The following is a 26,735-nucleotide window of genomic DNA, read 5'->3' on the forward strand; positions in this document are numbered from 1 at the left end:
GTTTTTCCAGCTGTTCCTAGCTGAAAAAATGCTTTGTTTGTTTTCCGGTTTATTCTGGCACGGTGGCCATTTTGGAACTGGGCGGAGCATGTTCAGAAGCGACTTTTGATCCTGCTCTGCCCAGTTCCAAAATGGCTGCAGTGCGACTTCTGGCACGGCGGCCATTTTGGAACTGGGCAAAGCAGCGCATCAAAAGTCACTTCTGAGCATGCTACGCCCAGTTCCAACATGGCGGCAGTGCTACTTCCGGCCTGCTATTTCCGACCCGGTCCCTTATTTCTCTGACAGCAACTTGGCAGGTATGCATTTGTGACCAAGTGAAGATGCGCAGGAGCCAGCATGGCGCCTAATGACTCCACCATCTAGAGGCGCATGCCTGGGGATCCTTGGATCTTGACCATTTTCACACACCGGCAACGCATTCTGCAGAATTCAATCCGTTATATTTTATCTGCACAATCAGAACGAAGTGTCTGTCCTACTGCAAGAAAAAAAATGCGACTTTAGAGCCGTCTGGAGCAAAAATGGCAACGAGGCATTCCGTTTTGGCGACTGCTAACCCTGGTTTAAGGAGTCATTTGGTGTCTAGCTTAGATATCTGAGTTCCTAGCCCTGCCTAGTGTGCCTTTTAGGGTCAATCTGCTCCTGCTCCCCACTTCCTTTGTCCTCTCGCAGGTCCAGCCCGCAGACTCCGTGAAAAAGGAGCCAAGCAAAAATTAGCCTGACTCAGTGCTTGACATTTCTTGGCTCCACACGGCCAGAGGAACTATATTATAGAGGCAGATGCAGCAACATCCACAAATCGTTCTAAGTAAAAAGAGATCAAGGAACATGACATGAGTTTGAGAAAAGTAGCTTTGTAAGTAGCTCTGTGAGGGCAACTGTGCATTTCATAGATCTCTGTTTTTCTTTTCTCGCCCCCTCCGCTCCCATTTCTGTTTCCCCACTCTTCAAACATAAAGACTCCATTATCTTTGAACAGCTTGCTCTACACATGAATTGACACATTTATTTTACAATAAATAAGTGAAAGTTATCTATGTTTCCTTTACTGTTAATCTACACACAAAGAAATAATAAACAGAGCTTGTCTAACAAAAATGCAACGGCTGCAGTCCTCAGAATTCAATTAAGCTAAAATAATTAATGCTTCCGCCATATTAAATTACTTTTACACATTTGAGCCACTGAAGTTCCCCCCTCAACACACACTTTATTCTTTAATCTTTATTTCTCTTCTTCTTCTTTTTTATTCAATTTTTTTTATTCTAAATTTGTTTCAAAGTGCTGGGGAAGGGAGGGGGAAAGAGGTTGGGCTGGGGTAGGGGGAAAGGAAATAAAAGAAAAAAGATGAGCGCAGTTTGCAGTTCAAATGTAATAGTCTCCTTTTAGCTGACATAGCATGTCGGCTGTTTTGTGCCTTTGATTAAAATAACATTTTAAATGCTTTGAACAAACATATCTTCCCCGCTCTTCTAAAGGATTATTTTACATATTTCTTGGTGGAATAAAGAAATTTTCATTCTTCCTGTCGCAGCACAGAAAAAGCTAAGAATATCTTTCGTCGCATAGAAAGTGAAAATATTGTAGGCTGTTGCATTATTACCAAAAAAAAAAAAAGAGGGGGGGAGAGGGAGAAAGCTGCCTTAGAGATTAAGTTTCCCTTTTATGAAATCGTATTTAGTCTCTTTTTTAAACAAATCTAACAACAATGCTCTACAGCCTCTCACTGGGAAATACCTTTAATGTTAAATACAGATTCTGATTTTCTTGGCTAATGCAGAAAGCCGTTCTATTGAAAAATAAATAAGGGGCTTGGTATATCCCACTAAAGCCTTTTCAGTGAATGACTTCTGTAAGGGCTTTTTTTTTCATGTCTACCCTCCATGGCTGTAATATGAAGCTTTTATCCTACTATTGAAAACTATCCTCTGCTATTAAAAAAAAGAAAAGGAAGTAAAAGGAGCAAAAGGAGGGAGTAGAAGGTGAGCAAAAAAAAAACCCTACACTAAAATAGGACACTGCAGACCTCTTTATCTCAGAGTTCAATCCCTAATTTAAGAATGCCTTATTTCTGCCATTATTTACCGGGGGAGTTTTTATCCTGTGTCAAAGAAATGGGGCGGGGGAGTCAAGCGAACCACTTCTTTTATTTTATTTGCAGATTCGAAATATCCAGCTTATTTCCATTTGATCTTTGGTTTAGCATGGGAGAAAGATTAAAGATTTCCAGCTCTTCCCTTTCTTTCTTGTGTGTGCTTATTATCATCATTATTATTCCTTTTGCCTCCTCTCTCTTTCCCCCTCCCCTTTTTTTTAGGAGAGGGGGGGCCCTAACCCTCCACATTTGCCACGGCAAAATCAAAAGTGTGCAAGAAACAAACCTAAGTTAGCACAACCCCAAAGCCTGTGTGGAAATCGAAGGTGGGCAAAACCGAGTTCCACAGCACCTGCTGGCAAGGTGGCTGGCAAAAACGTCTTCCGATGGGGGGTTTGCACTGGAGAGAACGTTTGCATGTTTGCAAAAGCTTCACCGGTTAGTGGGTTATGTGTGCACAGGCGCAAGGAGGTTTCGGCTCCCAACTGCAGCATCCTACACCAGGAATGCTATTCCTTTCTCTGGGAGAAAGCAAAGGTTTGCATCTCAGAGACATCATTAAGACTTTCTCTTGATTCTTTATTGCAGGCTCTCTTTCCTGGTTGCAGCAGTGTGTACAACGGACAAACACAACTGCCTGCAACGTGCATCTTAGGGTGTGTGTGATTATTATTGATACCGCAGCAGATAGGGGTGGAGGTGCTTAACGCTTTCCTCCCCAGCCCAGCCCTGCCCTAACGAAGATCACTCCTTCAAAGCTGCTATTTGCATCGAGGCAAAAGCACTCCCAACAGTCACCAAGTAACAGCCTCAAATGAGAGGTTTTCTTCATTTTTAACAAAATAAATTTATATGAATTATTTACCCAATATTACCACAGTTTTGCCAATTATACAGATTCCAATTAACACCAAAATAATTCCAAATTTATACAAATTTCCCATGCTCCTTGATCAATGATTCTCCAACCCCCCCCCGCCAGTTCTTAAATTTCTGAGGTTCATATTTTTTTATTAACATCTAATGACATTTCAGTTGGTATATTAATCATTCAGATAACGGCTGCATTTTTAGCGATTACTATTCGTGTTAAGAAGGAGAGATTTTCTTCAGGGCAGCAATAGGGAAGGAAAGGGTTAAACTACCCCTTTCCCAACTGCTGCAGTTCTAATAACGACACGCACAGAGAGAGCAGCTGCTACTTGCCATTTTAAAAATAATAAAAAATGCAAAAATCCATTTTAACACCACATCTACATATGGTTGGCCCAGAATAAGTACGTGTGACTTTTTTTTTTCTGACGGACAAACTTAGAGGGCAAAATTGAGAAAGGATGATGATACATTCAGTATCACATAGCTCTTGCAAGTTTGTGAAACTATTGAGCATCACAGCCAAGGCCCATGACATGTTACTGTGTGACAGCTACAATCAGTGATGTCATGGCTTGGCTGGGTCCTATAAATGAGACCCCCACACACACACACATACACACACAAAAAAATCTACGCTAGGTGTTTTGAAATGTGTGTAATATCATTTGGCTATATATTTTTTCCAGTGTATAGTTTATTTGGCTTCTGATAATCATGGGAAGGGACAAACTGCTCTGCATGGCACTGTAGTATATGTCTCTAACCATACTCAACTCCACCTAGAATCATAGAAGCATAGAGTTGGAAGGGACTCTCAGGGGCCATTTAGTCCAACCCCCCTGCAATGCAGGAATAACCTCTACTTTCCAAGATTCCGCCAAGCGTTCAAACAGGCACCTGCTTTTCTGAAAGGCTGGGATGCAGTCTGGAACGCAACTCACCATATAGCAAAGGAAAGCACCTTAAGAGAAATTTGGATACTGTGCTAGGTCTGCACTCTTCAAATCAGCTGCAGAATCCTGTAAGCGGATGCAAAAGCTGATCTGCGATGTTCAAGGGCTTGATGTCTAAGGGCGGCGGAGGGGATGTACCCAGTCATTTCGCCCACTGCAAGATTAATATTACACACATGTAAAAAGTTATCTTACATGTCATTCTAAGTTTAGATATGTTTTACTTTCTCCCAGGATGTCCTGCTGCCGCCCAGTAATCCAAATCTAATTTGGCAGCTTCTGTGTCCCTATTACATCTTATGACTTGGCTTTAGGATGTACAGGCCAGTCTATGGTTCCCCCAGCCCTGGAGATACCAAGAACCAAGCTTCTTTTTTCCTTGCCATAAAATCTCAAAGCTGTAAGAAAGCCAAATTCTGAGGCAGAATTTCTAAAAATACCAACAAACAAAAAACAAACAAACCCCAAAACCCTGACATCAGGTTCTCTATTCCGGAGCTATATTCAATTCATTTCAGCTACAGAGCTGTCACAGTAAGTTTGGACTGGTTTCAGTTTGGTTTGAGACCGGGAGTTTTCTATGGCCGTCCAGTGCTAAAGAGAAAAAAAAGTTATCCTGCATTGTGCACACAGTTCAAGGCAATTTCTTTAAGATGCTCATCCAGGTGGATGACACAGCCCTCCTTTTTGTAATAACCCTTTAAGAAGACCAGTGGCAATCTGCTGAAGAAGTGTTGGCTGCACATGGTAAAGACAGCCTCAGGGTAGCTTTGACCTACACAACTAATTTCACCGCAACGTCCAGGCACTTTAGAAATGAAAATACACCATACTTGTCATCTTCTGGCCTCAGACCACCTCGCGCTGTTTTTTCCACCCTGTACTTCGCAGAAACTCATTTCTGGGGCGAAGCATTTATAAAGGTGCTGTGGTTCTCTCTCTCTCTCTCTCTCTCTCTCTCTCTCTCTCTCTCTCTCTCTCTCTCTCTCTCTCTCTCTCCTTTCTTTGCTCCGGATTTAGGAACATATGGGGCACTTAAATATCAGAAATGGCAGAGGCCTGTTCAAGGCCTTCCAAAACCAATGAGATCAGTTCTGCCTACACACAAGCACCTTAACACATCCAGCTTACTAGTGCACCTGTTTACTTTTGTATTGTCCTGTCTATAAGCACACACCTAATCCAGTTTTAAACCAATTTAACTGTGGCGGACACCTGGCAATAGTAGAGTTGCAAGGGTGGTAAGAACCTGCAGGAGCTACAACAAACAGGTTCCACTGCGGGGTGGCGGGGAGAACAAAGGAAGCCATTTCTTATTTGCGGTCTACACATTTTTGTTGTTTAGGTTCACGTCTTCCTCCCACCAAAGGCAACTGCCCTTCCCCACCCCCTCACATCACTGTATACGGCAGGGGTCAGGAAACTCAAGCCCCCAGGGGGCAAATGTTATTTTTGAATTATTATGAGCTTGCATTTACTGTACTGGCATCAGTTGTTTGTGGAATGGTTTTGCTTTCGCTTTGTGCTCATACGCTGTTGCGATTTGGGATATACAGTTATAACTGGTGGAAATGTTGTTTGCTCATTCTTGCAATCTGCTTTGAGCTCAACGTTGTTGGGAAAGCAACATACGTACAAATATTAAATCGAAAGTTTAAAAAACAAAAAGTGGCCTTCCTATCTTCACTTTCCAGCCCTCAGAATGCACACACACATACACACACCGCCCCCCCAAGTCATGCATCACACTGGTGTCCTGCTTCCCAACCTCCTCGAATGCTTTTGCCTAGCTGGGATTTGCCTCTCAGCAATGATAACGCCTCTTGTCTGAAGAATGCAGAGGGCGTGGAAAAGTCTTGCTTTTGCTTTTGGGTATGTAGGCTGCTGTGCAAACGGTAAGAGGTGCATCCATTGCTTTGCATGCAGCCCCCTAGAGAGAAAAGCCCCCCATCAAAGGATATCCCCTTCTGCCTTGCTGTCCTGCGTAGACAAGGAGGTTTCATCTACTACGGAAGTCAAGATGAACTAGCAGAAAAGTTAGCCAAGACATTTTTTCTTTACCTAGTCCAGACATGAGTCTGCCGCGGGAAAGTGGGTTGGTATTTACCTCTAAGGGTGTTTAACCTTGAAGCCTATCTCCACCATTTTTCTTCGGTTTTCTAGTTAATGGAGGTGCTACCTTCGTCTGGAAGCTACGTGCATTACAGCTCAAAGAAGAAATCTGCATTTATTAACGTCTCTAAAACTCTGGCGTTGTGCTTTGTCAAGGTGAGACATCTCCAAAGCCAAGTTTTCGAAGTGAGGCTTTTTTCCAGGGGGTACTCAATGGTACGCAGTACCTCTTTTTCTGTTGTTAAAAAGTGTGCCACTTACTCTAACAACATCATGCTGAGTGCTTTTCTAGAGAGAGAGAAAGCATTGAGTATCACAGTTGCCAAATGAGGGCTCAGAAACCTGCCACCTTCATGCGCAACATGGCCTGTGCTAGTAGCCATCCCTCGCAAAAATCAGATCGGCAAAGGGCCCTCTACTGCCCATGGAACGAAATCCTATTTAGAACAGGTTCCACAGAAGCCTGAAAAGAAATGGGTTCTCCAAAGCATGTGGCAGACGTTTCATCCCCACCCCACCCCTGGCTACTACGGAAGTCTTAAGAATTCTCGGGGCTTTCCACAAGTCTCTCTCTCTCTCTCTGGAAAAGGAGAGGGTGGTTATTAGGACAGTGGTGGAAGACTAGACATCTTCAGTTGACTTAATGTGAAAAAACAAAACAAAAACATGCTGTACCTGCAACGTTCTCCAGCTTGGGGCAAATTCCTTTAGGCGTGAGAAGACGGTCTTCTTCGTCGGGCGTGACTTGGATCCCGATCTCCACCGGCTCTGACACTTTCCTGAGCTCGGAGCGTGATGGTGGGGGAGGGCTGCTCTTATCCAGGTTCTTCTCGTAGCAGGAACCACCAATGCCATTGCACTGCTTCCTCTTGTGCTCTATAAAAACCAAGATGTCTCCCAGGGGGAAGTTCATCTGACACTGTCCACAGGTTAATAGGTCGGGGTCTGCTCCACCCGTCGCAAGGCCGAGCCCAACTGGATCTCCTATCGCTAGGGTCTCATCCTCGTGGGCAATGGCGGTTTCCACATGGTCAGCCTCTGCTTTAAGTGGGCAAGCAAAAAGAAGAAGAAAAGAAAAAGTGAGGGTCAGGGGAAGAAAAGAGAACTGAGGGCAAATTTGTTTATACATTCTTATAGCTTGACTTAAAACAGGGTTGTCTTACAGCCCAGAGATCGTGTGTATATATATATATATATATATATATATATATATATATATATATATTCATTCCCCTCCCTGCTTGTCTCTTCACAAATGATTTAAATACATTTTGCAACCGAGTCTGTCTGCAGAGCCAAAATAACAGGCAGGTCTGATGTGGCTTTCCTGAATGTATCTTCAAAGAATACCCCATCGCCTTCGGAGCCATTAACTGCTTTGATCCAATGGACAGTGTCAACTGTTTCGTCTATGGACTAATTAAGCAGCCCCATCCAAGTCAGCCTCAGTTTCTTCTGCAAAATGGACACAATAACTGACCTACCTAATAGGGTTGTTGCTCTCTCTCTCTCTCTCTCTCTCACACACACACACACACACACACACACTTGAAAAAACGTATTAACAATAAACGTAACATTTTGCAAGAATTGCTTCAAGAGCTTTTTTTCTTAAATAGGCCTTTGTGAATAAGCCTGAGTGCCGTCCTATTACTCTATCCTATACAGTTTAGGATAGCTCCATGTTCCTTCCACCCCAACCCGGACAGGTGCACTTTGTAGGATCCTCTGCATGCAATGGGTCTTTTGGAAGAGCTGAATATACAAGATTGGTCTTACGAATACTGTGCACTCACAGGACTCACAGGACTAAGAGGAAACGCCTTTTGGGCTCCAGGGGCACATTTGGAAACCTAACGAACTGTTGTGGGCTGCACAAAATACCTATTTCGCAAAAGAAAAACTGGCAATGCTTGGAACACCCTAAAAATAAACCTCCTCCTAAACCAAATCAAACACAGGGAGTAAAAAAGCAATCACACACACACACACACACACACACACACACACACTAAAGGAACTCCCCCCCCCAAAAAAAAAATCAACAACAAACAAAGCCCAAAACAAATTTTAAAAATAAAAATTTGCAGAAAGAAGCAGGGGAGCCTTGGTGGTCATCAGTGTGCACCATGTTGAGGACCACAGAGTTAGGCTGGGAAACTGCTAGTGTTCAAAGCATGCCGGACCACTGGATTTCAGGTGGTTGTCTCTCCCAGCGCTATGAGGAGATGCCAGGAATTGACCCCGAATTTGCTCTGCATGCAGGGCAAATGTTCTGCGGCTGAGCTGCCGAGCTTCCACCTGAGGTGGCCTTCCTGGAGGATCTTGCGCTGAGGGAAGAATGGTAAAGACCTTCTCAGCGATTCAGCAATTGCCCCAACCATCACCACAAGGCTAATTCTGCTTTTCAAAGAGTTCCCACCACACCACCACACACACACACACACACACACACATATAGCCTTGCCGCTTATCTCCACAGTTTTAATACATGGTTTTACTTAATCTCTATTCTTCCAATATTTCTACGTTAGCCACTTCACGAGGCGTGCCCGAAAAGCGGCATAGAAATTAAATAAATATCATGGGGGAAAGCTTTTGGTGTTAAAGCACGCAACAGTTCAACAAGATAAAAACACTTCTAAAGCACGCGGAAGGATAGGTAGAGAATGTGGATGTCAAAATGGTCCCCACACGATGGTTCCACTGTACACTCCCTGCCAGAACGTTTATTTCAGAAATAGGGGACATGGCAATAATGTATAGATCAACGTATTACGTTCAGGAGGAATTGTGATCTGTGAGAACAAACCTGAGCTCTCTTTCCTTCTTTTTGGAACGAGAACTTTGCTGATGATGCAAGAACACATCCATTGCTTTCTTTAAAGATTATATTGTAGTAATATTTTTATTTTTTTAAAAAAAATATTTTCGTGAGGAAAAATCTAGTGCGTGTGCTCATCTCAACGTTACTGTACAAGACTCGTTTCGTTTGCAGCCTAAAGAGAACGACAGAGTTTTCGGACAAACAGAGAATCTTACAGGCCACAAGGCCCTTCCTCCTCTGCCCAGGGTGGGCATGAAGATGCCCCAATTGATGTGGACCTTCTGTTGGTAGAGGTACACTAGAAATGCTTTTAATGTCCTGGTTGACAGAGAACTAAGGAGCCAGAACTGAGGGCCAATTCTAGGATTAAATAGCACTCTGGGCAAAGGAGACTTTGAGTGTGTTAATTTGGCCGTGCTGGCAAGCTGTGCGGCTTCATGCAGGACTACAAAACCTAGCAGCGTGGCGCGCATTCCCAGCAGTGCCCACGAGAAGATGCCAGAAGTGCCTCTCAACAATTTCAACCTTGCTCATGGCAGACAGTGCATTCAAACACTGAGCTCAGCTGAGCAACACCTTCAGCACTCAAGCTTGCCCACCCATAAAGGCCAGTGCTGTGCACACATCGCTGTGTAATATGCTTATTATTTTATTTTTAAAAATGCTTCAGGTTACATGGTTATTCCCATGTAAAGAGACAGGAGGGCATGAAGTTCCTCGTGAATTACTGGGTTCTCAATCTCTCCACCACAGGCACACACACACCAGGCATCCAGATTCCAGATTATAACAAGATGCCAGAATGAATTTGGCTTAATTTCCTATGGAAAATATCCAGCAGTATGAATACCTTCCTATTGCTGCTTTTCAAGTACATCTTTTTCAGGAATTGCAGCACTGAAAAAAGCCTTAAGTCTGCTCTTATCGAACTTTCTCCCGTCGGATAGAAATTCTACCACACGCCACCCTCTCTTCTTCCATCTTCTCTCCCCCCAAATACTTTCTGGTTTTAAGGAATTTTATTATCAGGTCCTGGCAACCTCAAGTCTCCATTTTATTTATGTTATGTCGCTGGATTTGCATGCAACCCTGATGGCTACAGAATGTGATCTTGAAAGGGCAGCTGCACTGGGCAGCATCTTTTAAAGCAGCCCAAAGGGAAATAAATAAATAAATGCACAGAAAAATATTGCGATTCAAAAACAAACAAACATGCACTTCAGTCCAAATGCATTTGGTCAACTTACAGGTGAAGCGTATTTATGTACGTTTGGGAGTAAGTTCAATTTCAGTGAAATCGGCTGCTAAGTAAAGCCTCTTAATATCACAAAAAATTTCTTCAAGATGCTGTAAAATACGAGGCATTTGAGGGAGAGGAATTGATTTCCAGATCCACATTCATACCATACTTTTGCTTTGCCTAAAGATTCTGTAGATCCATATTTAGGCAAGTGGCCTGGAGGAAGCACAACCTTTTTCTAGGCAATCAGATCATACAAAAATAAAATGCTCCTTTACATACTGAAACGGGGCTGGCTGACATCTCTCCATGAATTTGAATAATCAGGAGTTTGGGATGAACTAAGTTTGCATGAAAAAACTAACGTATTCAAAGCTAATAATTCACAGGCTACCGCACAGTGAACTTTTTGTTTTTATGTGTGTGTGTGTCTATATATATATATTTATTTATTTGTTTCCATTGCAGCCTAATTGAAAAACCACACGAAACATGGTCTTCAATCAGGCACAATTCCCATTGGCTGGCGGGGTTTTTGCTTTGAACAAAAATTTTATCATTTGGCCCGATCAATACGCAGAGAACTAACAGCATGTAAATAAAAGAGATGAGCCACTGAAGTTTTATCTGGAGATGGGAATAGTAAAGCTCTGCAGGGGGAAAAACGAACACATGGAAATACTGGCATTGGTGATTTGCTTCCGAATTTCCTGGAGATCTAAAAGCAGCAGGACAATGCAAAACGTTTTGTCGTAATTCCGAACTGCAATCCCTGAACTGAATGGGAACTTTGCCCAAATATCTTCTGATTATTATTTCTTTTTAAAGCTGCAATATCTTTTTTTTAATTTAAAATAATAACAGCAGCAGCAGCAGCAGCAGTAGTAATAATAATAATAATAATAATAGAGAAGACTGCTTTATCTAACCCGGAGGCTAATTTCACAGGTTCAGCCAGAGAAATGGTTATTTGGAGGTCGAAACAAATCTTAACTTCCCTTTCTGAAAAAAGATTGCTAATTGGTACATGAATCATACGTATCATAAACTGCATCACTGCCCACTAAGCACATGCATTATGTAAGAAAGAGAAGCTTATCAGAACCTGGTGCTTATTATTTTCGCAGCACTTCAAATTAGGCCTACGCTGCCACCCCTTTACAGTCGACGGAGGTGTATGAACAAGAAGCAGCCTAAGGAAGAGAAGATTCACAGGCGAGAGCTTCTGAGTTTCCTCCACTTACTTGTAGCCAAATTAATCCACTAGGTAACTCAACTCTAGGCATAATGCATGGTGTGCGAAACCCATTAATTACTTTCAGCCTCCTCCCCCAAACCCCTTCCTCTAAGTTTACTTTAAAAGCAGCCGGTAGACAATGCAACGTAATTAATTTACCAATTTATTTTATGAAAAGACTCTTTGCCATCGTGAAAATGTAATCATAACCCTGGTGCCGAGCGGGAAGTGAGTGGATTTCTGTGCGAACGGTTTGTCACAATGCAAAAGGTAATTATTTAGTGCTTCTGTTCCCTTTAATGATCTAACATTGAGCAATACTGTTTATATTGAAGAGAGCTTGCACCTTTAATTACCAATTACATATACATAATTTTAGAGCCAAAAGGGAAAGAAAGAAACGGAGGTTGGGGGGGGGGAGAGAGAGAGAGAGAATACTAGTGCTGTGAAAAGACTCCTTTAGACAACATATGCACCGTTTCTAGAAAAGAATTCCTATTAGGTGGGAGCAGAGTGTCAAAATATTAAAACACGCATGCACAAAAGGAGAGATAAAGGTAAAAGAACTGGAAGAGGCGAAGTAGCACAGCTGGGTATGTAAAGCACAGGATCCAAAAACATCTCTTGGCATTTCCTATAACCGTCCTGCTCTGCTTCGAAGTTAAGATAGGTTCTTGAAACTAGAGCATTCGGGCTACGCACATTAGGCTGGTGTCGCTGTTGTTGTTTTAACGTGGGGGGGGGGAGAGAAAGAGGATCATTTATTATCTTTTCGATAAAGTTTTTTTTCCACTCGCTCCAGGAAAAGAAGAGAGCAGGAAAACTGCAAGATTTGCTAAGCTTCCCATGACTCTGTCAATGTAGAAATTCCAAAATCTCCTTCAGTTGTCAGCAACTTGAATTGTTCACTTTTCCCCCTTTTCATTTCTCTAACTAATCGTTTAAGCACCCACAGGAGGATTATTATAATAATAAAATAAAATAAAACCTCACACAGTTCTCCCATTTTGCAAGATGGTCCGGGAATCGAAAGTTATTAAGCTTGCCATTTCCTACGGTTTATCTGCCCAACTTGGCATCTTACATTACGATGGTCTCAGTAGCATTTGACCGTAATTAGTTAAGTCCGCATTCATGAGAAATCTCCTCTTCCCTCCACCCCCACCATCAAAGCAGTCTGCAATAGCTCTTTTAAAAAAAATATTAATAATAATAATAATCTGGTATCCTTTTCATTCTTTGGCAGTCTTTAACATTTTAGGAAATCAGCTTACCACTCCCTGAACTAACCCCCACAACCAAAGCCCTCTTGAAGGATCATCATCAATTTCAAAGGAATCAAGAAAAGTTGTGGGGGTTTTTTTGGAAGTTATTTAAATTACAATCGGAATTAAAGTAACTCATTTAAGAAGGTCAAGCTTATCAGCTTGATTGTGATATACATTATCTGTTAACTGCAACCAATAGCCTGCTTACTCTAGAGCAGGTCTATTAACTTTGACGGGACGGAGGGAGAAGAATAACTCCAGGTTCTCCTTCAAACAAGAAGGGAGGGTTTGAGGCAGCTGATTTCAGCCCCAAAGAAGGAATCAAACATCTGAGCTCGCTCTGCCTGGGCTTTCTCCAAAACTGTCCTCAAGGCTAGTCCTCAGCTAGTGCGGCCAATGGTCAGGGATGGTGAGTCCAGCAACATCCACCTGGCTGGTCAAAGCTGTTTTAATGCTTCTCATTGTGTGCAGCAAGGGCAAAGGATCACATGCAACCAATATTCACTACAAGATTTAAATCTCCTTTCCAGACAAAACAATTTGGTTGGGGTGGGGTGGGGGGCTTTGGGGACGAGCGAAGAAAACATCAGCGCTACATGAAAAATCACGTGGATTTCAACTACTACGGACATCAAATCAAGCTCCTCAGGACCGATATTGCTGTTGCCACCCAACCCTAGTCAAGAGGAAGCTGCAAGCTCAACGAGAGCATACCTTACAGAATGCACATCACATTCTTATTATCTTTTTAAAATGCAATATGTGAAGTGGTCCCTTTTGAGGTCATGCGTCATTTCAAAATATCCAAATTGTATTCATGTGGCAGAAATGTAAATGAAAGGAGGGGAGGTAGAAGAGATGGTTGTACGCTCTCTCCCCTTTCTAATCTTATCAGTCCAGAGCGTAGGCAAGCAAAGATGATTATTTGTTGTTATTATTATTATTTTAAGGAGGGGAAAGAATATTGGATTGTATCAGGGGCCAATGTTTCGCTGCTTCCCAAGGTTCTTGCCTACATGCAAGGTTCCGCACGACACCAGAAAGATGTTCGAGCCCAGAAGCCTATGGAAAAAAATGTTCTTCTTGCTGCTGCTGCTGCTAGTTATCTGCAGAGGTGCTAGCGGGTGCTACAATCGCCATGGGTACTGTAAGGTTGGTTACCATGTAAATCTCTTCACAAACCCAGATGAGCAGACTGCAGATTAACCAGATCTGACTGCGTTTTGTAATGATGAACTGATGAATCATGTAGCACTTGCCAGCTGCACCCCTCTACAGGGAAATCCTAACTTCAAAGAGTCTCCCCGCTTCTGCCCCCCGTGAGGATCTTCCAGCACTCCCAAGATCTGGGTGCAGCAGCTGGGAGAATTCTGGATACTGGTTGTGTGAAGAACGTTCGGAAGCCTTACCCAGCTGCCCGCTGAAGGAAGCACATTTGTCTTTAAGATGCTACCCATATAACCATCTTTTTTTATATATGGTGCTGTGTGTCCATCAGCAATTATTTCACACGCGCACACACGCATGCAGTTTGCAAGCGAGAAGATAACTTGGATCACTCAGCGATTGTTTTAAAGATGCCGCAGCTTAAAAGAAGACAGTTGGTCAAAACCTTTGCCTGCCAACCATCCCACCTGTACCAATATTTAGCCTGCAAATCCTTTTCAAACTGAAAATTTAATTATTAAGAGATTTCATGTCTACAATTCACCAATAACACAGCCCTGGACACTCTGGGCGGTATATAAATTTAATAAATTATTATTATTATTATTATTATTATTATTATTATTATTATTATTTTAGGAGCCAAGGTGTGTTGCGGTTGTTGCTGTTTTGCATTGATTTCCACACAAAAAATAATAAACCCAAAAGAAAGGTGATGCCCAGAGACTGACGCACATGAGAAACGGATCAAATGTAACTCAATTCCAATGTAGTAAAATGGTTGGCCGGGACCATTAATCGCAGATGAAGATGCCTTATACCTTGAGAGCACTGGTCCACCTAACTCAGTATTGTCTACACAGACTGGCAGTGGTTTTCCAGGGTTTCAGACAGGGGACACTGCCACCCCTACCTGGAGATGCCAGGGATTAAATGTGGGGTCTTCTGCATGCAAAAACAGGTGTTCTACCGCGGAGCTGTGGCCCTTTCTGCGGGTCATAAGACAGAATGAAGCAGGTGTCCTGACAGCTCCACAAAGTCCTACCAGCCTGCAAATAATGGCCCACAGCAACCTTATAAAATAGCCAATTGCCTAATCACGGACAGAAACAGCCACGTTCGGAGGTGTCTGTGGGCCAGTAAAGGATATAATGAATACGTAGAACTTATGCTTAACATGCACGTTTGGTTTTACTTCAACATTCTATCTTGCATTAACAATGCTCGCAACTGGCAGAAATCTGATACCCAAGAGCCCTCAAATGCACTATTTGACAATAGAAAAAAAAACAGTGCCAGCCCTGAGAAGGGAAAAGGCAATTCAGCCTCCGTGGCTTTTTTCCGTTCTTTAAGGCTTGCCACTGAAGCTGTGTCACGAAAAGTGACAACCGCTCCTGGATTTGCACTTGGCTCCAGGGAAAAGGGAGATATTGCTTCGTAAAGATGCCTGGCCAGCCTTCAGGTGTTTCCAAATTCCACTCACTATGGAAAGCAGAGCAGCTTGGAGTTCCCCCCATTGAAACGTCTGCAAATGGAACGGGCGGCTGTTGAGTTTCATCACTCCTCTGCAAACCTGCAAGCCAGACACCTTTCACGGAACTAGTCTGTTATCTTAGAAAACAAAGTTTAACCCCACCAATGTACATGAAATGTAGGAATGTAGGGCAAAAGGCTCTGAATAACAGAAGGGGGGAACCATAGAGGTTGTAAGGCGGGGGGGGGGGACAAAGTGAAATGAGGTAAAAAAATAAAATTCCAGCACAAACCAAAAACCTTGCAGCAAAACTGAAGTCCGGTGATTTTGTGAAGGCCACTTAAAAGCTGCATGGTGCACTGGTCACTTCCAGCCTCTGGAATGCCCAGTATGACACCCCCCCCCGATCCCGTTTCCCTAAATTTCTACCCCGACATGCCTCTGCACTTATTTAAATCAAAGGCTACATGCATGCAATGTTAATGGAACAAAAAGTGATGTACGTTTTGCTAAATAAACTAGTGCAGAAAGGGGAGGAAGAAAAAAAGATTTATTGCAATTGGGAGGCTAAAATGCATAGGTTCTTGTATAGACCACGAAAGCGGTAAATCTTCACAGATAAATCAGGGATTGAGATGATGTGATACAAAAGCTCCCTTTGTTCCTGTGTGAATAGATTTGTTTTAGTTAAAACTGAAATGGAAAAAAAGGAGAGGGGGGAGGAAATAGATACTTCAACGAAGAGTGGAGAAGTCTGCACTGGGAATTTCTATACTTTTGGCTATACTAGAAGAGGCTGCCTGAATTATAGATTCTTAGCAATGTATGAAGAAAACAAAACAAAACTGCCCAGATGAGGGGGGAAATCAATGCATTTGATTTCTGCTGTGGATTGAAACCCAGGTGGAACCTGAGTCAAGTTTCTTTCTCAACAAGGGGATTGTAAATCACCCTGCACTGCTCACACCCAAACTCTGAGCCATTTTTCACGATTCACAGAAGCCAGGGTGTTCCAATACCCAGCGGATTTTGTGGGTTCATTCCAGGCTTGTAAAACACACACACACACACACACACACACACACACACACACACACACACAAGTGGAGGGACTTTCTGTATGCAATCACTCCCCATTCATTCCTCCTGCATCACGGCAAACACACACTGTCCCCAACAAGCAGCACACATCATTAGCTTCTTCATAAAAGGAAATTTATTATTTGCACTGAGACAAAGGTCTCGCGAACGTAAAAAATAAAATAAAATAAAATGACTAAGGCAGGTACGACGAATGCCATACAGTGAATCGCTATGTCGCTTTTGCTAGAAAATGATTATATTCTTATAATGTCGTTGCTACCCACCTCCTCTGTCTCCCTCCCTGGTACATGAGTACATTGCATGAAGTGTTTGCTTCTTTCACTTACGGTATTTGCAACACACACAAAACAGCGCACATTAGACATTGTTAATATATATCCCTTGGGAAGAACAAGGAGAGGGGATTCCCTACCGTTTAAGAACCCCCTGTATAAAGACTTAGTTGGCTTCTCTTTTTTTCCAAGGGATGGTGGAGCAGGGAGAAAATCTAACTGATGTCGAGAGGCAACTTACTGTGAATACACAACCGCCTCCGAGGCTGATAGCCGAGGGTGGAAAGGGATTGCTTAGGGACTGCATGAGGACATTTTATGAAAGTAAATAAGCAGGGAAGGAGGAAGGTGTCACTATAACAGCCGCTGGGAGCATGGCACATTTGTCAGTAATGCCCGCTCTGTGCGAACATCGGCTTCCCCTCATCTTGTTATGAAGACATATGTGGACATCTCTGCGCACTTCTCATGCGCCCATGTTCCATGTGCTTCGGTCTCGGCAAAGTCGCAGACAGGCGGGACTGGATGCAAAATAGTAGTGCAAGGTTTTTTCCCCGCACAAGGCCTGTCTAAATGAATGGAAGCAGCCCTAGTTCTTCATCTATGTATCTGCACTATAATAGCTTCGGTGGCGATTTTTCTAGCCAGGCTAAATTTCAAGGTATGTCTGCAAGCAGCCCCAAAATGCCCCCGAGGCTGCAATTCAATGCAAACTTATCTGAGAGTAAACCACCCCTAAATGCAATGAAGCTTGGTTCTGTGCAAACATAGAGGGGAAGGTGGTCATTTATTTCTGCCCCCAGCCCAACTTTATCCATCTCTTCAACTTCATTGGGATTCAATGACCAACAAGCAAAAAGGAGGGGTTGGAATATTATTTCAGCAAAAGAAAGCAGTTTGGAGACAGCAACCATCTTCACAAGAGATGTTTTAAATTGTGCCTCTTTGATTAAGAACTGGTTCCTATCATTTCAAAAATGTGAAAAGTTGTAAAGTTCTGGGAGTGAAGCAAGTTGTTACAGGCAAAGTTGGAGGGGGCTGTTCATTTATTCTACAATAAAAGGTGAGAGGAAATGGGGGAGCTTCCTTATCATGTCATTTTCCAGGTTAGTAAAAATCAGCTGCACGCTGTCTCTGTGCTTCCAACAAACAGAAAACCCTAAATGAAGGGAGGAACCTTCAGATTCAATGCAGCCTCACCCCCCCCCCGCCACCCCACTCACCTCCGTCTAGTTCCTAGTGAAGGCTTTTCCTATAGTGGGTGACAGCCCTCCTCTTTTGTCTGACCCAATTTCAAGTTCAAATGAAGCCCTCTACTCTTGTCAGCAGAGAAGAATATCTACCCACAGACTGTGTCCTAACATGAGAAAGAAATCTGCGGAAGAGGGAACAATGCCACAACCTAACAAACTTCTTCACATTCCCAGATTCCCCCCCCCCCTGTATAACCCACTAAGCTGCATATACATTTGACAAGGAAGTGTCCCGATGATGTTTATGTAAGCAAGGTGTGCAAACTGGGGGGGGGGGAACACTCAAAAGGGGAGCACGCACACATTTCTACACACACCAAACGAGAGAGAAAACTTTTGTACATTCTAGGTGGGTTTCTCTCTCTTTCTGCGTGGAAAATACCCACGCTGTTGTTCCAAGAGAGGCAGAGCAATTAAAAAGTAAGGCAACCTGCTCAGGTGGATTTCCTGACCTTCAGAGCCACAAATAAAATCAGGCATCAACCAAAGGCTATGTCCCTTCACAGCTGTACGCTACGTAACAGCTGCACATAACGTTTAGTACATAAACGTTCATAACTATTCGGATCTCTTGCTGCATACCGAAATGCTTTTGCGTGTGGCAGGAAAACGCATGCTATGTGTGATACCGATTTTCTCAAGAATACCCTGCGCTGCTACACGAGTCTTTGGAGCACCTGGCTGCATTAGGCATTCAATATTACGAACTATACGCATATGTATTATTCTGTTAACTAGTCTCCTGCTGAATTTGTGCACACACGCATTCATTCACAGAAGAGAGGCATGATCCGTCTGAACTAGTACACATTGCCTCCCCCTTTTGAATGCATAGCTTCTTTGCCGGATTTCCTCGAAGATTCCATCCAACCGGCCCTTTATCAACCCCATTCACGATACTCGTATTTATCAGTCCCACTGTAATAATGTCTTGAGGCTCAGTGTGTGCGCAACACCTAAACTTACCCAGAAGATTTAATCACAGCATGCATGTGCATTTTAATACTTGTGCAGAAGCCTCCCCTTTGCTCTCGGCTAGTCAAACAACTCAAAAACTGGGAAGGCGAAAAGATGAGGAGTTGACAGTGAAAGACACCGTTAAAAACTAATTTTAATTAAAAGACATCTATCTTGCTGGAGCTGCTTAATCAGTCATAATTTGCTTAGAAAATAGATTTATCTAACTTGCAATCTCTCTCATCTTGTACCATATAGATCTCGGCATGAAAATCAATACCACAACTTTGCACCTAAAACATTTTGCAGCAATGGGAACCCGCTCACTTGTGCCTTTTTTGCATTTCCTCGCCTCCACGGGTGCTGGGAAACCCAAATTTCTCCAAGAGACAGGCTATGAGCGCCCCCTAGCCGTCGAGGCAAGCCACTGAGCGCCAACCAGCCACAAATGTGACTTGCAATTCAGCTGAAAAGCTAGCAAAGTTTATTTTGGAAAGTACTTTGTATCAACAAACAAGAGTGTGCAGGGCGATCTAGACAGGAAATGTAAAGTGAAAAGAAAAGCCTTGCGCTCGATGTGCTAAACCAATAGATCAAGCTCCAGGCACACTGAGCTCTGATAAAGGAGGCAGAATAGGTGCCAATGGGAACAAGTGGCATCTTTTGGCCTCTTCCCCACCTGGACCACAATCATTCAGATCATCATTTGTGTTCTGTGTACTAGAGGACTGTCCTTTGTTCAACATACACATACACACACACACACACACACACACACACACACACACACACACGGCCCAATAAATTTGATGCTAAATAAGGACACACGCATTCACTCCAATGCAAGCCTTGCTAATAAGGAGCGTTGGGGAGAAAAAGATCTTCAGCCATGCTTACTAAAATGCTTCAATAAGCTTGACAAAATAGCCTCCTCTGTGTTTGCCTTCCAATGAAAAGCAAATCTGTTTCTTATTCCATCATCCATTCACAAAGCTGTTTCTTATCAAACAACTCAAAGGCAGCATGGGAAGGGTGGACAGAATGTTTGGAAGTCTCCAAAACGAGAGAAGAGCCTATCCTTTTAAATTCTGCAGTTTTTAAGTTTAATGTAACATGTGCAACCTGGCGATGTGCAGCTCAGGCGCAGCTAATGGAAAACACAGTATTTTCAATAACTCAAGCTTGCAACACCTGCTAACAACATGCATGTGTTACAGCCCTACAGGTACGCCCCAAAAAATCCAAGCATCCCTGCAATTTCCTTCCTGGCTAATTCTGTTAGTTACATCTATGTGCCATTTTCTTTGCTGTGTCTGTTAGTTTTCGTGCTCATCTTTGAATGACAGGAATTATTCCACAAAAGGAAAACATGATAATAATGGAAAAAATAAATAAAGGGTATTTTCTCTCAGCTATAGGGAAACAATGCAAATAGACGGGGTCAAATCAGGAAGCAAATAACTTGCTGACCAGGGACTTCAAATCTGATTTTTTTTTAAAAAAAAAAAAATTGAATTGTACAGGGATTATTTGATGTTTTTCTCCTTTCAGCCCCCTCCCCACCACAAGAACTTTCTTCAGGAGGGTTCAACCTCTTTTTTTTTGAATGAAGGTCATTTTGCTGGCAGAAGGTGACTTAAGACTCCGTTCCAACAATTCCACCCATTCCTAAAATTCATAAGTAATGCTCACATCTCACTGTTGAAGCGGTTAAACTGGAAAACCTGTCGCAGATGTCCGGCCAACAATATCATCTGTCATTCAGAACAGTCCTAGAACATCTCTTGTCGGGATTTTTACATAAGAGACGTCATTTTCGTATTATACAACTTTGCTGTATTTTTCACAGTCAACCATCACTGGAGACGTACCCAAATTTGCTCATTCCATCAGCTATCTCTCTCTGTCACAAACAGGGTATTGAGATACATTTGGGATGGGGAACTTAAGTCTCAGGAATGATAGGAGCCTCCCTCAGAATTGCAAAAATACCGTACTATGGCAATAAAGTCAGTTATTGTATATAATAACAAAACCCTCCCCTGATCCAAAATGAATCTGGATTGTACCCTTCTGGCTGCAAATCCTATGCTTTCTTACTCAAGACTAAACCCCAATGAACTCAGCAATGCTTTCTTCTGAGTAAACATGAATAGGACCAGGCTGTAAATATTCCCCCCACCTACCCACCCACCTTTCTCACGCTCACTTTCTGCTTGCTTGCCATTCAGGATAGCAGTTTTTCTTTCAACACCCCACAGGGACTAAAATCTAATAAACTCCAATGAAGAGGGTTAGAATTAAGCCCATTCGCCAGCCTGCTTCTCCACTTAGCACTATACCCTCAAATGCAATGCCATTTCCTTGACAAGCTGCTCCATCAAACAGCTGCGGACCTCAGAATCTGACTTCAGATTCCTTCAGCAAAAAAAGGTGCAGGTATATTTGCATGTATGTGCGGAGGGGAGCTGCCATGCTAAGTTAATTCTTTCTTTATTTGGCCCTTCTCGTCAAACTTCTCTCTTCTAAACAGGCTCCCCTTTTAATAATATATAACTGTTTCCTAGAAACTGGTCCAGCCACTTTCACGGTGAAACCATCTCTCTCTCTCCCCCTCTCTAGCTCAAACATCCAGTTGCTTTTTCTTGATTCCTGCCCTCACCCCACCCCGGCTGCCCATTGCAAATCTAGGCACACCAAATACACACAATCTATGCCAATCTCTCTTCTTCCCTTTTGCCTTAACCTTAGTTTAAGAGACCTCAGACAGTCCTGTTGTTAAGTCCTTTCCAGATGGGAGGATGAATAGGGGAATAGAGAAAAGGACCTGGCTATGGTTTTTCTCCATTCTAAACCTTCCTCTAAACCCCACTGAGCCACACTGTGCAGGCAGATGTTTAAAGGTATCCTTCCATTATACTTAACACCCACCTGGTACCTGATTCCAAATTACATATACTTCCCCCCTCTCCCCCCCCAAAAAAAAAATCACAGTGGGGGAGTTGGTGGGAAAGAGCTGGAAATCAGGGAGAATCCCACCTGACTAACCTCACGCCAATGAAAATTTGGAACATTTGCAAACATGCCTTTCCTTTTCCTATTATCTCCACACAATACTGTCTGCCTTACCTTTTTCTGGCTCACATACATTACATACACACAATCTCAAACAAGCAAAGTTCCCCATGCAAACCACACAGGGGGGGGGGGAGATAGTTACATGAAATAATCTGGATCTTGTTGGTTTTTGTTTTTTTTTAAAGGAAGGTGGATCAACAACTCCCTCCTTACCCTCTCCCAAATGTTACAATCCGGCTAGGTTTTCTTAATGGGGAAAAAGAAAGAGAAAAAGACAGTTTGGTCGGAAGGTGTTACAGGTTTGGTGTGATAAGTTATTTGGGGGGGGAGTAGAAAAAAAGAATATCTACTCTTCCCCCCCCCCCAAATGGTTCGGCAGCACCGTCAAACTACCCGGCTGCAAAACAGTGTCCAAAATCCACCAACCCATCTTCATTGGTGCTGTTGCAGCTGGTTAATAAAGGCTTTTGGGGAGGGTTTAAGAGGGGGTAGCAAGAAAGAGGGTTTTTTTGGGGGGGGAGAGTAAGGAAAAGAAGAAGGAAATAAAAGTGGAGAGAAGGAGGGGAGGAAAAAAATAAAATTCGCAAGCCCAAGCACCGTCCAAGGTCGAACGGCTGCATTCGCCAATCAATATAATTCCAATGTATTGTTACAAACAACATTTTTTTTTATCAGCTGTAACAAAGGAGAGGAAAGAGAGAGAGAGAGCGCTGTCACCAAATGCTGTTGGCAGATGGCAGCTAGTCTTAGGCTTTCAGGGGGGAGGGGAGACGCCGGGCTATATATATTTATATTTATTTATTTAAATTTTTAAGAAATATAACATACATATTCTATTATTCTCTCTCTGCCCCCCTCCCACAACATCCTCTCCGGCTCGGCCCCCTTCCCTCTTGCTTCTTTCTCTCTCTCCCCTCTCTCTCTCTCTCACTGCGCCCCCCCCCCTTCTCCGCTCGCCCGGCTCCACACGCGCAACGGCAGCTTTGCAAAAGCCAAGCGTGCAAAGGGAGCTGTTCTTTTTGGCGTTATGTTTGGGGCTGTGATTTTTCTCCTCTTTTTTTTCTCCCTCCACCCCCATTAACAGGGACAGAGGCCGATTTCCTTCCCTTGAATTATTATTATTATTTTTAATTCTGAAACTAGCCTTCAAAATAAATAAATAAAAACTATTATTATTGATCATCCAGGTCAGGAGAGCAAAAATGCACATCCCTTGCTGCCTGCAAACCTTCAAGGCGCAACCTTTAGGTGTGTTGGGTTCCCATTGCATTTCAGTGTTGGAAATAGCGGAGTGAGTGAGCAGAAGCGAAATAAAGAGTAGCAGAGTTTGGGTGCTTTGTTTTTGTCCTTCATTATTAGCAGGGCAGGAGATGTTTGCAAAGCGAAGCTGCTACTAAGGAAGACTGACACCACCCACCCCGGATCTGGACTCCTATACTCTGGGGCCTGGATACACAACACATACACCACCCTCGGTTCCTGTAAAAGGAACACCTCGTTCTAGATCGTTCCTCTCGTTTCCACCCCTCAATATACTGCTGCCTTGGGCTGCTTTTTTTGCTACTACGATGAGATCCTACCACCTCGCTCTTTTGCAAAAGTGGCGCGCCTTTTTGCAAGACTCCTTCGCCGCTTTGCAAACTGTGCGCACGCTTCACTTTGCCAAAAAAAAATGGTGCTACTTTACTTTGCAACGTGCACACAAAAAGTACCCCTTCCCTCCCACCGTACACACCTGTCTGTCTCTCCCCCCCCCCCAAAAAAAAATACCCCCACACATCATTTTGCAGCAAGGTTAGCACATGCATAAATGCATGCAAAAGCTACCTTGCGCTTTGGGCAGGGCAGCCGGACCTTGCCCAGAGGGGAGTCAGCAAAAGGCTCCCGCCCGCCTGCCGGTCTACCTGTACACTGACATTTCTCTCGGCCCCTTCCCCAACGCCCGGTCCTGTTATGTCTCCGGTACCAAGCTGGGATTCCCTAACGGATGACGATGGGGGGAGATGCAGACCCCCCGTCGCAAGATCTCCCCCCAACACACACACACCCAACCTCGCCTTCCGCGCGCCGCCTCCGCCTCTCCCGGCTCCCCAGACCGGCCTCGCCGCTCCATCGCTGGCCTGCCAGGCGCCCCTTGCATGTGGTTCCCATTAAGGCTCCCCCCGCTCCAGCCCCGACTCCAGCCACCTTCCTCTTCCCGGCTGCCGCTGCTGCCGCTCCGGCTGCTGCTCTCGCGTGCTCGCCAACTTTGGACCAGCCTTTCCAACCCAGTCTCTCTTTCTGAAAGTCCCCGCTGCGGATCCCCCACCCGCCGTCTCCAGCTCGCCTCTCCCGCTCTCAGCCGGCTTCGCGGCCTCCGCCGTTACCCTGCAAACTTTTACTTTCCACAACACCTATCCTGCCGGCCCCCCGCTTCTCTCTCTCCTCGACTCCCCTCTCCCCGTCCTCCCAGCCAGCCAGCCAGCCAGCGTCCTCCCCCCCCGCGCGCCAATTCTTTGCAAACTCTCCAAGACCCTTCACTTTACGCACAACACACCCCTTCTCCAGTCTTTCCTGGTCAGCTTCACACACCACGCGCACAAACGCACCCCAACTTCCCATCACTGCTCTCCTTCTCCCAACAACATACATAGAAACAACACTTTCCGATCCGGCTCCTTTGAAAGAGTTGCAACTTACGCGTGATAATTTCCCTTTGTGATAAGTGCTGCGGATTCCCCTGCTTGCGACGGGACATTGCCCTGGCATTTACACGGTCATCGCCCGGAGAGCTGGACTTGGGTAGGGAGGGGGGGTCGGGTTGGAGGTGGTGGTAGTTGTGGGGAGCGATCTTCTTCTTCCTCCCGGTCTTCTATTTTCTTCTTGGTACTTTTCTTCTTTAAAAAAAAGAAGAAGAAGAGGGGGGAACAGTTCCAACCCCCCCCCTTGGAGCACTCAAGATGAGATTCTTCCTTCAATTAAAAAATCATCATCGGAAGAGGAGAAAGTGGGGAAGCCTTGGTTTTTGTTTTCGCAAGACAACTGTTTGGTTGGTTTTTTTTTCCTTTTCACCGCTTCCAGGTCTTTTCTTGAACTTCAGGAGAGAAGGATGGTTTCCCACCCCCCCTCACCAAGCGCTGACACTTTTTTAAAAAAAAAAATTCCAGAGTGCTTTGGAGGCGGGGGGGGGGGAGAAAAAGAAAAACAAGAGAGCAGAAGGGGGGGAGGCGAGAAGCAAAGTGCACTTCTTCCACCAGGAGGAATCTTTTTTAAAAAGGAAAGAAGAAAAAAATGGATTACATACACACACGCTCGCACAAAAGTAGAAAAATTGGAATTTCCCCACACGCAGAGAAAAATGCAGGAAAAAAATTACCCTTGCTGGGTTAATTAGAATTCTTTCTCTCTCGCTTTCTTGTCTCTCTTTTTTTTCAAAAAAAGAAAAAGGGGGTAGCCCAAACTGTGTCTCCGCTTTGCCAGTTCAAGTGCCACTGGGTTGGTTTTTTGTTGTTGTATAATATTAATTTTTTTGCTTTGCTTTGCTCGCACCACTTTGCCACTGGCTTCACACACCCCCTCCTCCCCTCGCTTGGCACAGGGTCTTGCTAGGAAGGAAGCCCCCCAGTGCTTCTGGGTTAGTGCTGGCTATTACTAAGGAGATATATTGCAATGTGAAGATGGCGGAGTCCTGGTTCCCTGGGAGCGCTCTGTCTCTCTATGGCTGGGTCTGCCTCCGTACAATGGGATAAAATTCAAGTTCAAGTGCGGACGTGACGTTTAATCTGCACTAGAGACAAAAAAGACCTAGAGAGTAGGAGCACTGGGGGCGACTAGCGGTGGCTTTTTAACATTGTACCCTGCAAGAGAACAAGAAGAAGGGGGAGAAGAAGGAAAAGAGGAGGAAGGAGGGAGAGGGGGGAAAAGCCACCCTCAAACAGACTCCCAGCACACATGCGGCTCCGACTGCTTAGCCAGGGCTGCGTCTGCGGAGCATGCAGCCAAAATGAAATTAAGCAGAATTTCGATGGGGAAGGGGGAGAAAAGAGGAGCAATCAGAAAAAAAGAGGGACCGAGAGTCTCTTTCTCCCAAACCATCGCCGGTCAGGTTTAGGATGAGACGCAGATAAGGTCGGGGTGTGTGTGTGTTAGGTGGCGGGAGGGGGCAGATCAGGGCCCGGGCATCCGCCTCCCCCCTCCTCCGCCCCTTGGCAAGTGGCCCAAAAGGGACGGCCGTCTCCCGGGGGAAGCGCTGGCGGGGGGGCGAGTAGGTAAGGGGGCTGGTGAAGCTCAGCAGGCTGGCGCCGGAAAGGCAGAAAAAGAGTGGGTGGTGAGAGCGGTGGGCTCGACCCGGCGAGCCAGGCGGGAGGGAGCTGAGGTGGGCGCCCCCCGGGAAGGGCGCGGGATCCATCCTGCTTTCGCTCGATCCACCTGCTCCGAGATCTCCCAGGCGGCACGGATCTTTGCTTCGCGGAGATCCCTTCGCTGCCCCCCTTTCAACTAAGGAGCTGTCTCGCTCGCTCTCCTCTTCCCCTGCGCGCAGGCAGCCAAGCAGGCGGCGGCGGCGGCAGCAGCAGCAGCCCGACTCCGCTCCAAACACCTTCGCATTTCCAACAGTTTTTACAATAACACAAATATCTGCGTGGGGGAAGAGATATTTCTCTCTCGCCCCCCCTTCCTCTCAATCTGAATTGCGATTGCAGAGGGAGCCACAAAGACGCGCACACTCTCCTCTTTCTCGCTCCCTCTCTGGTCCCCCCCTACCCACTTCGCGAGGGAAAGGGTCCCTGTGAAATCCCCGGGCGCGCTGCAAACTCAGCATTGACCCGAAGGAAGTCCAAAC

The 26,735-nt window shown here is 44.6% G+C and overlaps 1 protein-coding gene across 5 annotated transcripts in view; it reads right to left on the reverse strand.

Moving 5' to 3' along the window:
• BCL11B (BCL11 transcription factor B) overlaps positions 1 to 26,437 on the reverse strand; it is a 154,661-nt gene extending 128,224 nt beyond the window's left edge. For 3 of the 5 annotated variants that reach the window (XM_088673168.1, XM_035106409.3, XM_088673158.1), the window contains exons 1-2: positions 24,596 to 26,437; positions 6,715 to 7,080 (exon numbers count right to left, since the gene is read on the reverse strand). In XM_088673168.1, coding sequence (XP_088529294.1) covers positions 6,715 to 7,080; positions 24,596 to 24,653 — 424 coding nt within the window. In that variant the 5' untranslated portion in view covers positions 24,654 to 26,437. The remainder of the gene's footprint in view (positions 1 to 6,714; positions 7,081 to 24,595) is intronic. The other 2 variants (XM_088673183.1, XM_088673162.1) reach the window with 1 other exon arrangement.
• Between the last annotated feature and the right edge of the window lie 298 nt (positions 26,438 to 26,735).

This window comes from Zootoca vivipara, chromosome 1 (genome assembly GCF_965207765.1).
Source record: "Zootoca vivipara chromosome 1, rZooViv2.hap1.1, whole genome shotgun sequence".
Taxonomy (NCBI): domain Eukaryota; kingdom Metazoa; phylum Chordata; class Lepidosauria; order Squamata; family Lacertidae; genus Zootoca; species Zootoca vivipara.